At 45.6% G+C, this 15,247-nt stretch overlaps 1 protein-coding gene across 2 annotated transcripts in view; it reads left to right on the top strand.

Annotated features, from left to right (window-relative positions):
* The window catches only part of LOC133130669 (ankyrin-2-like), a 106,684-nt gene extending 100,581 nt beyond the window's left edge, over window positions 1-6,103 (top strand). For both annotated transcript variants that reach the window (XM_061245412.1, XM_061245411.1), the window contains 3 exons: window positions 1,871-1,924; window positions 2,344-2,511; window positions 3,523-6,103. In XM_061245412.1, coding sequence (XP_061101396.1) covers window positions 1,871-1,924; window positions 2,344-2,511; window positions 3,523-3,537 — 237 coding nt within the window. In that variant the 3' untranslated portion in view covers window positions 3,538-6,103. The remainder of the gene's footprint in view (window positions 1-1,870; window positions 1,925-2,343; window positions 2,512-3,522) is intronic.
* Window positions 6,104-15,247: the final 9,144 nt, after the last annotated feature.

Genomic DNA, 15,247 nt, shown 5'->3' with positions numbered 1-15,247 from the left:
TCAAGAATTTGACTGGCCTGAAAAACAATTGCCAGCTGATTAATAGGCTACAATATAGCCCAGAGAAACGTGCAATAAAAGTCGGCATTAAGCGCAAAAGCAACGGATTCCCTCATTTAGCAGCATCATCATAAGAATAGTTAGGCCTAAATATAGTAACAATATGCAACAACAGCAAGACCAAATCAAGCGGACAAGATTGAATGTAAAAAAAAAAAAGAATCATTTTCGCACGGTGCGTACAGGATTACGGCTGCCAGTGCTACTGGTTATACATTACTCTAATAACGTTAGCAATGCCAATTTAAATGCTTCAAAGTCACACCTCTGAAGAGATGCTTTGAGACCCATCACGCAGCCCTTGCTGATAAGTACCCATATGATATGCCACAGCGTATGTTCTATTTTGCATTATTCCAACCTCCCTTTTCCTCCTGATGGACAACTTTATAACCACTCCTGAATTAACCTAAACCCTCATTTATTTCACAAAAAAAACACAGCTTTTGCCATTTGCAAATTGTGTTTTTTAAATTGCGATTTTGGTGTGAAATAGATTCCTCGTTCAGCCCTATCAGCAGTGCTTTCTCACTGTCTGAGATGCTCAGAAAAGGAGCTGGTCCAGAGGAGGTTTATAATCTAGGTATTGGGTGGGAGGGGGCTTCTGCAGGCACTGAGTTGCCCGCACTGCGTTGTGGGTTCATGGGGCTTTTTCCCTAGTCTGAATGTGCTGTGTCTGCCCCTTCCTTTTTATGTTTTAAACCTTTGCACCTAGGCTTGGCCTTTCAGTTCTTAATAATTTTACTTAGCTGGTGTGGATAATTGCATATTAATCTATGAGACATTAGCATTTGTTGTTCAGACCTTGCTAATGAAACTACGGTGATGTGAAAGAAAGTACACATTCGTTCAGTTTGTTTGAGTAGGTGATGAGGAAGGGATGTATTCTCCGGATGTTGTACAGGAAGAACCTGCATGCCCGGGTTCCTGCTGTGATGTTCTCTGAGAGGGACAGCCTGTTGTCCCTCACCACTCTGAGGTTCCTTGCACAGTGTTCCCTAGGAAATGAAATAGGATGTACTTTCTTTTTCACATCACTGTATGTTATCAATAATAGCATTATCTGTATCAGCAGAGAATGTGTGGATATTGTTAAATAAACTGAGTAACTGTATATGTTGTCTATTAATATGTGATGTTTGTTTTGATGTTTGTCACAGGGTACATGCACTTAAAATGGACATGCTTCATTTTAGATTTGTGTTTGGTATTTTTGTGCTAGACATGTGTAAGGCATATGTAAGGGTGTGTGTGTGTGCAGGGCTTGGGGTAGAGCAGTAATGTGTGTGTGTGTGTGTGTGTGTGTGTGTGTGTGTGTGTGTGTGTGTGTGCGTGTGTGTGCAGGGCTTGGGGTAGAGCAGTAATGTGTGTGTGTGTGTGTGTGTGCAGGGCTTGGGGTAGAGCAGTAATGTGTGTGTGTGTGCAGGGCTTGGGGTAGAGCAGTAATGTATGTGTGTGTGTGTGTGCAGGGCCTGGGGTAAAGCAGTAATGTATGTGTGTGTGTGTGTGCAGGGCCTGGGGTAGAGCTGTAATGTGTGTGTGTGTGTGTGTGTGTGTGTGTGCGTGTGTGTGCAGGGCTTGGGGTAGAGCAGTAATGTGTGTGTGTGTGTGCAGGGCTTGGGGTAGAGCAGTAATGTGTGTGTGTGTGTGCAGGGCTTGGGGTAGAGCAGTAATGTATGTGTGTGTGTGTGTGCAGGGCTTGGGGTAAAGCAGTAATGTATGTGTGTGTGTGTGTGCAGGGCCTGGGGTAGAGCTGTAATGTGTGTGTGTTTCTCTGCAGTCTGAGGACATTTTGGATATTTTTCCACAGTTAGTAACAGAGGAGCAATACATGGACAAGGATGGAAACATGGTGGTGACAGAGGTATCATACCAAACACACACATGCATGCACGTACACACACATACACACACACACACACTCACACATACACACATGCTCACACACACACACACACACACATTCATACACATGCTCACACACACACTCACATGCACACACACACTCACACACACATGCTCGCACGCACACACACACTCACACACACTCACACATACACACACTCACACACATATGCTCACACACACTCACATACACAGACAGGCATATGCTCGCACACATACACACACACATGCTCACACACACACACACTGACACACTCATGCATGCATGTACACACACGCTCACACACACACATGCATGCACACACACACACATGCTCTCACACCCACGCATGCACATAGACATACACACTGATTGTGTGTTGCACTGCTGTGGTTCAGGTCTCCAGGAAGGTCACCCAGACGCTGGTGTCAGTGGAAGCAGTGAGACTGGAGGAGGAGTCGGAGGAAGGGGCGGGGCTTGGGGCGGAGTCTGTGGAAGCAGTGATACTGGAGCCGGAGTTCGGCCAGAAAAGGACAGTGCTAAAGAGCGAGGGAGACCATGCTAAGGTTAGTGTAAACATACACCATTTCAGCCCAAGGTTCACAGAAATATGCATGTAGAGTGCACAGAAATATACGTGTAGAATGTAGAGTGGCTAATGGTAGCTATCATGCTGCTAGTTGCCAGCGAATATTATGTATGGGCTAGCTAGTAGTTCAGTAGCTAGTAACATATTCAACATGTACTATATATTCAGTACACAAGCACACACACTTCCACACATTCGCATAGACACACAGCAAAGTTCTATTTATTTGTTTAATTATTTAGAAAATGTTTCATTAATGAATTTTGTCCAAGTGTTTTAGTTATTTGTTCTTTGATTATTGTCTTACCTGAGGTTCTTCTCTTTGTTCTTTTTGCTTAAACTGGGCAGTATTGTAAATGAGCTGCTCTCCCTCAGTGCTTCTCTGGGCTGTAAATAAAGCATCTGAATAAAGCATTGGGACCCCTAGAATCTAGCACAGGTGTGTTTGATCTTATCCAAAAAGAGCTGATGTGGGTGCAGGTTTCTGTTTTACTTGCAGTAAATAACCAGATTCTACCAGGTCTTGATTGAGGACCATGATTATTAATTCCTTTAATCGGGTGTCTTAGTGCTGGGCTAAGACTAATATCTGCACCCACACAAAATAATTCTGGATAAAATTGGACACCCCTGATCCAGGACATTTTCTTATGCTGAGATTTCTACAGTTTACCTGCAATCCATTTAGACTTGGACGATACAGTGAACTCCATTCCTCCATGGGACAAAGACATATTCTTTCTTGATTTGGCTCTGTACTTCACAATCCAGCAATAGTGGTTGAATTGCAGATTTATTAGAGCTTTTTTATATATACATTTTTGTTTCACCATATGGAAATTACAGCACTTTGTATACACCATTTCATTAGTGTGTGTGTAGGTGTGTGTGCTGAGACGTTTGGGTAGATGATGTATTGATGCCACTATGACGGCCTTGGTGACCTGACGGCTGAGAGGAGTCATCATTACCTTTTTTCTGCCCCCAGGACAAAGATGTGTAAGCCGTGCAGTCGGAGGAGGGCTGTGGTGAGGGGCTCTCAGGAGCAGCAGGTTCACCTGCACACCAGACAGCCCAGGGACCTGCCCCCGCTGCCCCCTACTGCAGCAGGCAGGAAGTGACCTCACATATGCAATCCCACAATGCACTTGACCCCCTGTCACTGTCTTCCCTTCCAAACACATTGGGTTTGTTCCTTTGTTCCATGGCAGCTTTGGAGCCAGTTGTTCTTGTTTTCTTTATTGGATAATCCAGTTTAATTTCTGTTCTTATTTTACTCCTTTTGTGACCAAAGATAGTTCTTTGATTTGGTGGGCAAGTTACTTTTAGGGAGGTTTTTTCTTTTTTTTTTGATTTATTGCTGTAGAAAACAAACTAAACCAGAAAGTAAACTCTTCAGCCCCAGCATCCCCACCCATGGATCTACCACTGCCTGTATAACCACACACAGCACACCCCTTAAAGGTCAGTGTTCACTTCAGTAATCTGCATGCCAAATGACTATATCCCTACTGGCGTGTTTAGCAGGTTGTGAGATTATATTTGGGCATGTATTTAAAGAGCCAAGAAAGCCCTGGTGTACAACAGTGACTACTGCCCAACAGTGTTCAGTAATGCCATAAGAAGTCTGCTTAAAACCTGTCATTCATTAATTTGTGCAACATGTATTTAACGTATTAAAACATGCATTAAACACATATTATATGGTCAAGAATCTGATGAGTCTCACAAAAACTAATCTGTGCTTTTCCCACATAAAGACCCAGCAGATGTTTGATATCCTTTGCCCTATGTATCACTTCACTGGAGTGCTTTGCTGGCCCATTTGGTAGTGGAACATAAAAGGGGTTTTCTTGAGATTCTAAGACTTATAACCACAAACCACCTATAGCTATTTTACTGTTCCCAACGAACAGTGTTTATGGCTCAAAAAGTAGCTCAGAAAGTGCTGGCACTCAGAAAGTGTCAGAGCTAATGGTCCAGAGTATCAGAACTAATGGTCAGAGTGTCAGAACTAATGGTTAGAGTGTCAGAGCTAATGGTCAGAGTGTCAGAACTAATGGCTGCTGCAAGGTTGCTGGACAGCTCCAAGCCCACAGGCTGCTGAGTTCATAAGGAATGCAACATTCCTGAGCCTACCTGACAACATATACTGTATGAACATATAAACATATATGAACACTGTATGTAACAATTTAACATTATAAAATATTTTTTTTTAAAAGGTTTCAGTCTGGAGATCATGTGGTCAGTTTCAGTAGAATACATCAGGCGAGAGTAAAGTCATGGCTAACAGCCATAGTGAGTGCTGGGTAATGCTCATAAGGCATGTTGGGTAACAGCCATAGTGAGTGCTGGGTAATGCTCATAAGGCATGTTGGGTAACAGCCATAGTGAGTGCTGGGTAATGCTCATAAGGCACGTTGGGTAACAGCCATAGCTGCGTAATGCCTGTAATAAGTGTTGGTATGAGATGGGAATGTTTTACAGAAATTCAGAAACATTATGCATATTTTACTGGTGAGTCATAAGGGGGTTGTGGCCCATGAATGTGATTGGTTGTGATGGGACCGTGTGATGCTGTAGCCATAATTCAGCCTGCTTTGCCACATAGGGAGGCAAATGATGGAGGTTCTGATGGAGGTTCTGTTGGAGGTTCTGATGGATGGTCTGATGGAGGTTCTGATGGATGTTCTGATGGATGTACTATGGAGCTTCAGATGGAGGTTCTGTTCGAGGTTCTGATGGATGTTCTGAGGAGGTTATGATAGAGGTCCTAATGGTTGTTCTGATGGAGGTTCTTTTGGAGGTTCTTTTGGAGGGTCTGGTTGATGTTCTGATGGAGGTTCTGATTGATGTTCTGATGGATGTTCTGATGGAGGTTCTGTTGGAGGTTGTGATTGATGTTCTGATGGTTCTGATGGATGTTCTGATGGATGTTCTGATGGGGGCTGTAAACATTATCCAGCACTGAGGAGCTCTGGCACACACACTCCCTGAAGCCTTGCATTGCTTTGTATTAATTTCTATGAGTGCTATTATTTTTAAATTGTGAAATAAAGTGTGTGCTTTTTCAGGTATGTGTGTTCATATGTGTGTGTGCATGTCTGTTTCACTATGTGTGTGTGCGTATGTTTGCACGCGCACATTTGTGTGTGTGTGGGTGTGTTTTGTGATTTTGGAGGCAGGGAATTGTAGCAATGAAATACACACAAGTACCACAGCCATCTCTAAATGGGCAAAGTTGCTGTAGCAACAGAACAAATTCACCCTGCCGGGGTAAAGTCACCTGGGTCAAAGTGTATGTGGTGTGATTTGCAATGCGGACAATATTTACTATGTGTTAGAATTTTCTGTTTTTTGACGTAAACTTTAAGTGTGACCATTAACAGCTACTATGAGCAGGAGTCTCAATGATAAATTAAGTTGTTTCCATGGTGATTACAATTATATGCATTATATACAAATATCTATGAGGGCATGTATTAGTAAAATGATGTGAAAACACACTAACACTGAAGACTATAAAGACTGTATATGACTGACTCATAATAAAATGATTAAGTGTTCTGTGGTTTCTGTCATCTTTGACAAGGGTATATACATATAGATTTCTCTCATTTTCACTAGATGTACAAATCAATAATGTATTCATATGGTTTCTCTTTACAGGATACAGAACTGTAAAGTATGTCTGCAATGTAATGTGTTGGGATAGCAGAGTGAACATTTTTCTCTCAAGATTCATAAAAAGGCCTGCTCACACACAGCATGCACGCTCAGACTAACAGCAGAGAAACAGCACTAACACACACACAACACACACAGCACCGACACACACAACACACACAGCACCGACACACAACACATACAGCACTGACACACACACAACACACACAGCACCGACACACACAACACATACAGCACTGACACACACAACACAGCACCGACACACACAACACATGCAGCAACGACACACAACACATACAGCACTGACACACACAACACACACAGCACTGACACATACAACACATACAGCACTGACACACACAACACATGCAGCACTGACACATACAGCACATGAAGCACTGACACATACAAAACATACAGAACTGAGACACAACACAAACAGCACTGACACACACAGCACACGCAGCACTGATACACACAACACACACAGCACTGACACATACAACACATACAGCACTGACACATACAACACATGCAGCACTGACACACACAACACATGCAGCACTGACACACACAACACATACAGAACTGAAACAACACACACAGCACTGACACATACAACACATGCAGCACTGACACACACAACACATGCAGCACTGACACACACAACACATGCAGCACTGACACACAACACACACAGCACTGACACACACAACACATACAGCACTGACACACACAACACACACAGCACTGACACATACAACACACACAGCACTGACACATACAACACATGCAGCACTGACACACACAACACATACAGAACTGAGACACAACGCAAACAGCACTGACACACACACACACAACACATACAGCACTGAAACACAACACATGAGGCACTGACACACACAACACACACAGCACTGACACACACAACACATGCAGCACTGACACACACAAGACACGCAGCACTGACACACACAACACATACAGAACTGACACACAACACAAACAGCACTGACACACACACACAACACATACAGCACTGACACACACAGCACTGACACACAACATGCACAGCACTGATACACACAACACATACAGCACTCACACACACAACACATGCAGCACTGACACATACAACACATACAGAACTAACACACACAACACATGCAGCACTGACACACAACACACACAGCACTGACACACACAACACACACAGCACTGACACACACAACACACACAGCACTGACACATACAACACACACAGCACTGACACACACAACACATGCAGCACTGACACACAACACATACAGCACTGACACACACAACACATACAGAACTAACACACACAACACACACAGCACTGACACACACAACACATGCAGCACTGACACACACAACACACACAGCACTGACACATACACAACACACACAGCACCGACACACACAACACATACAGCACTGACACACACAACACACACAGCACTGACACACAACATGCACAGCACTGATACACACAACACATACAGCACTCACACACACAACACATGCAGCACTGACACATACAACACATACAGAACTAACACACACAACACATGCAGCACTGACACACACAACACATACTGCACTGACACACAACACACACAGCACCGACACACAACACATACAGCACTGACGCACACAACACACACAGCACTGACACAACACACACAGCACTGACACAAACAACACAGGCAGCACCGACACACACAACACATGCAGCACCGACACACACAACACACACAGCACCGACACATACAACACATGCAGCACTGACAAACACAACACATACAGCACTGACACATACAACACATGCAGCAGTGACACACACAACACATACAGCACTGACACATACAACACATGCAGCACTGACACACACAACACATACAGCACTGACACATACAACACATGCAGCATTGACACACAACACACACAGCACTGACACACACAACACACACAGCACTGACACACAACACACACAGCACTGATACACACAACACATACAGCAGTGACACACACAACACATGCAGCACTGACACATATAACACATACAGCACTGACACATACAACACATGCAGCGCTGACACACACAACACATGCAGCACTGACACACACAACACATACAGAACTGACACACACAACACATACAGCACTGACACACAACACACACAGCACCGACACACAACACACACAGCACTGACACACACAACACACACAGCACTGACACACACAACACATACAGCACTGACACACAACACATGCAGCACTGACACACACAACACAGGCAGCACTGACACACACAACACATACAGAACTGACACACACAACACATACAGCACTGACACACAACACACACAGCACCGATACACAACACAGAGCACTGACACACACACAACACACACAGCACTGACACACACAACACATGCAGCACTGACCCACACAACACACGCAGCACTGACACACACAACATACATAGCACTGACACACACTTTAACACACACAGCACTGACACACACAAAACACACACAGCACCGAAACACACAACACATACAGCACTGACACACACAACACATGCAGCACTGACACACACAACACATACAGCACTGACAAACACAACACATGCAGCACTGACACACACAACACACGCAGCACTGACACACACAACACACATAGCACTAACACACACTTTCTTTAACACACACAGCACTGACACACACACAACACACACAGCACCGACACACACAACACATACAGCACTGACACACACAACACATACAGCACTTGACACACACAACACATGCAGCACTGACACACACAACACATACAGAACTGACACAAACAACACATACAGCACTGACACACAACACATGCAGCACCGACACACACAACACACACAGCACCGACACACACAACACATACAGCAATGACACATACAACACATGCAGCAGTGACACACACAACACATACAGCACTGACACACACAACACACACAGCACTGACACATACAACACACACAGCACTGACACATACAACACATGCAGCACTGAAACACACAACACATACAGAACTGAGACACAATGCAAACAGCACTGACACACACACACACAACACATACAGCACTGAAACACAACACATGAGGCACTGACACACACAACACACACAGCACTGACACACACAACACATGCAGCACTGACACACACAAGACACGCAGCACTGACACACACAACACATACAGAACTGACACACAACACAAACAGCACTGACACACACACACAACACATACAGCACTGACACACACAACACACACAGCACTGACACACAACATGCACAGCACTGATACACACAACACATACAGCACTCACACACACAACACATGCAGCACTGACACATACAACACATACAGAACTAACACACACAACACATGCAGCACTGACACACAACACACACAGCACTGACACACACAACACACACAGCACTGACACACACAACACACACAGCACTGACACATACAACACACACAGCACTGACACACACAACACATGCAGCACTGACACACAACACATACAGCACTGACACACACAACACATACAGCACTTGACACACACAACACATGCAGCACTGACACACACAACACATACAGAACTGACACAAACAACACATACAGCACTGACACACAACACATGCAGCACCGACACACACAACACACACAGCACCGACACACACAACACATACAGCAATGACACATACAACACATGCAGCAGTGACACACACAACACATACAGCACTGACACACACAACACACACAGCACTGACACATACAACACACACAGCACTGACACATACAACACATGCAGCACTGAAACACACAACACATACAGAACTGAGACACAACGCAAACAGCACTGACACACACACACACAACACATACAGCACTGAAACACAACACATGAGGCACTGACACACACAACACACACAGCACTGACACACACAACACATGCAGCACTGACACACACAAGACACGCAGCACTGACACACACAACACATACAGAACTGACACACAACACAAACAGCACTGACACACACACACAACACATACAGCACTGACACACACAACACACACAGCACTGACACACAACATGCACAGCACTGATACACACAACACATACAGCACTCACACACACAACACATGCAGCACTGACACATACAACACATACAGAACTAACACACACAACACATGCAGCACTGACAAACAACACACACAGCACTGACACACACAACACACACAGCACTGACACACACAACACACACAGCACTGACACATACAACACACACAGCACTGACACACACAACACATGCAGCACTGACACACAACACATACAGCACTGACACACACAACACATGCAGCACTGACACACACAACACATGCAGCACTGACACATACACAACACATGCTGCACTGACACGCACAACACACGCAGCACTGGCACACACAACACATACAGCACTGACACACACAACACATACAGCACTGACACACACAACACATACAGCACTTGACACACACAACACATGCAGCACTGATACACACAACACACACAGCACTGACACACACAACACACACAGCACTGCCACATACAACACATGCAGCACTGACACACAACACACACAGCACCAACACACAACACATACAGCACTGACGCACACAACACACACAGCACTGACACACACAACACACGCAGCACTGACACACACAACACATGCAGCACTGACACACAAAACACATACAGCACTGACACACACAACACATACAGTACTGACACACACAACACATGCAGCACTGACACACACAACACACGCAGCACTGCCACACACACACAACACATGTAGCACTGACACACACAACACATACAGCACTGACACACACAACACATGCAGCACTGACACACACAACACACAGCACTGACACACAACACATACAGCACTGACACACACACAACACATACAGTACTGACACACACAACACACACAGCACTGACACACACAACACATGCAGCACTGACACACACAACACACACAGCACTGACACATACACAACACACACAGCACCGACACACACAACACATACAGCACTGACACACACAACACACACAGCACTGACACACAACATGCACAGCACTGATACACACAACACATACAGCACTCACACACACAACACATGCAGCACTGACACATACAACACATACAGAACTAACACACACAACACATGCAGCACTGACACACAACACACACAGCACTGACACACACAACACACACAGCACTGACACACACAACACACACAGCACTGACACATACAACACACACAGCACTGACACACACAACACATGCAGCACTGACACACAACACATACAGCACTGACACACACAACACATGCAGCACTGACACACACAACACATGCAGCACTGACACATACACAACACATGCTGCACTGACACGCCCAACACACGCAGCACTGGCACACACAACACATACAGCACTGACACACACAACACATACAGCACTGACACACACAACACATACAGCACTTGACACACACAACACATGCAGCACTGATACACACAACACACACAGCACTGACACACACAACACACACAGCACTGCCACATACAACACATGCAGCACTGACACACAACACACACAGCACCAACACACACCACATACAGAACTGACACACACAACACATGCAGCACTGACACACAAAACACATACAGCACTGACACACACAACACATACAGCACTGACACACACAACACATGCAGCACTGACACACACAACACACGCAGCACTGACACACACACACAACACATGTAGCACTGACACACACAACACATACAGCACTGACACACACAACACATGCAGCACTGACACACACAACACACAGCACTGACACACAACACATACAGCACTGACACACACAACACACACAGCACTGCCACATACAACACATGCAGCACTGACACACAACACACACAGCACCAACACACAACACATACAGAACTGACACACACAACACATACTGCACTGACACACAACACACACAGCACCGACACACAACACAAACAGCACTGACGCACACAACACACACAGCACTGACACACACAACACACGCAGCACTGACACACACAACACATGCAGCACTGACACACAAAACACATACAGCACTGACACACACAACACATACAGCACTGACACACACAACACATGCAGCACTGACACACAACACACGCAGCACTGACACAAACACACAACACATGTAGCACTGACACACACAACACATACAGCACTGACACACACAACACATGCAGCACTGACACACACAACACACAGCACTGACACACAACACATACAGCACTGACACACACACAACACATACAGTACTGACACACACAACACACACAGCACTGACACACACAACACATGCAGCACTGACACACACAACACACACAGCACTGACACACACACAACACACACAGCACCGACACACACAACACATACAGCACTGACACACACAACACATACAGCACTTGACACACACAACACATGCAGCACTGACACACACAACACATACAGAACTGACACAAACAACACATACAGCACTGACACACAACACATGCAGCACCGACACACACAACACACACAGCACCGACACACACAACACATACAGCACTGACACATACAACACATGCAGCAGTGACACACACAACACATACAGCACTGACACACACAACACACACAGCACTGACACATACAACACACACAGCACTGACACATACAACACATGCAGCACTGACACACACAACACATACAGAACTGAGACACAACGCAAACAGCACTGACACACACACACACAACACATACAGCACTGAAACACAACACATGAGGCACTGACACACACAACACACACAGCACTGACACACACAACACATGCAGCACTGACACACACAAGACACGCAGCACTGACACACACAACACATACAGAACTGACACACAACACAAACAGCACTGACACACACACACAACACATACAGCACTGACACACACAACACACACAGCAGTGACACACAACATGCACAGCACTGATACCCACAACACATACAGCACTCACACACACAACACATGCAGCACTGACACATACAACACATACAGAACTAACACACACAACACATACAGCACTGACACACAACACACACAGCACTGACACACACAACACACACAGCACTGAAATACAACACACACAGCACTGACACACACAACACATGCAGCACTGACACACAACACATACAGCACTGACACACACAACACATGCAGCACTGACACACACAACACATGCAGCACTGACACATACACAACACATGCTGCACTGACACGCACAACACACGCAGCACTGGCACACACAACACATACAGCACTGACACACACAACACATACAGCACTGACACACACAACACATACAGCACTTGACACACACAACACATGCAGCACTGATACACACAACACACACAGCACTGACACACACAACACACACAGCACTGCCACATACAACACATGCAGCACTGACACACAACACACACAGCACCAACACACAACACATACAGAACTGACACACACAACACATACTGCACTGACACACAACACACACAGCACCGACACACAACACATACAGCACTGACGCACACAACACACACAGCACTGACACACACAACACACGCAGCACTGACACACACAACACATGCAGCACTGACACACAAAACACATACAGCACTGACACACACAACACACGCAGCACTGACACACACACACAACACATGTAGCACTGACACACACAACACATACAGCACTGACACACACAACACATGCAGCACTGACACACACAACACACAGCACTGACACACAACACATACAGCACTGACACACACACAACACATACAGTACTGACACACACAACACACACAGCACTGACACACACAACACATGCAGCACTGACACACACAACACACACAGCACTGACACATACACAACACACACAGCACCGACACACACAACACATACAGCACTGACACACACAACACACACAGCACTGACACACAACATGCACAGCACTGATACACACAACACATACAGCACTCACACACACAACACATGCAGCACTGACACATACAACACATACAGAACTAACACACACAACACATGCAGCACTGACACACAACACACACAGCACTGACACACACAACACACACAGCACTGACACACACAACACACACAGCACTGACACATACAACACACACAGCACTGACACACACAACACATGCAGCACTGACACACAACACATACAGCACTGACACACACAACACATGCAGCACTGACACACACAACACATGCAGCACTGACACATACACAACACATGCTGCACTGACACGCACAACACACGCAGCACTGGCACACACAACACATACAGCACTGACACACACAACACATACAGCACTGACACACACAACACATACAGCACTTGACACACACAACACATGCAGCACTGATACACACAACACACACAGCACTGACACACACAACACACACAGCACTGCCACATACAACACATGCAGCACTGACACACAACACACACAGCACCAACACACAACACATACAGAACTGACACACACAACACATGCAGCACTGACACACAAAACACATACAGCACTGACACACACAACACATACAGCACTGACACACACAACACATGCAGCACTGACACACACAACACACGCAGCACTGACACACACACACAACACATGTAGCACTGACACACACAACACATACAGCACTGACACACACAACACATGCAGCACTGACACACACAACACACAGCACTGACACACAACACATACAGCACTGACACACACACAACACATACAGTACTGACACACACAACA

The sequence above is a fragment of the Conger conger genome, chromosome 6 (genome assembly GCF_963514075.1).
Source record: "Conger conger chromosome 6, fConCon1.1, whole genome shotgun sequence".
NCBI lineage: Eukaryota > Metazoa > Chordata > Actinopteri > Anguilliformes > Congridae > Conger > Conger conger.
The sequence above is the reverse complement of the archived record's forward strand: the minus strand, read 5'-3'. Positions and strand labels throughout refer to the sequence as shown.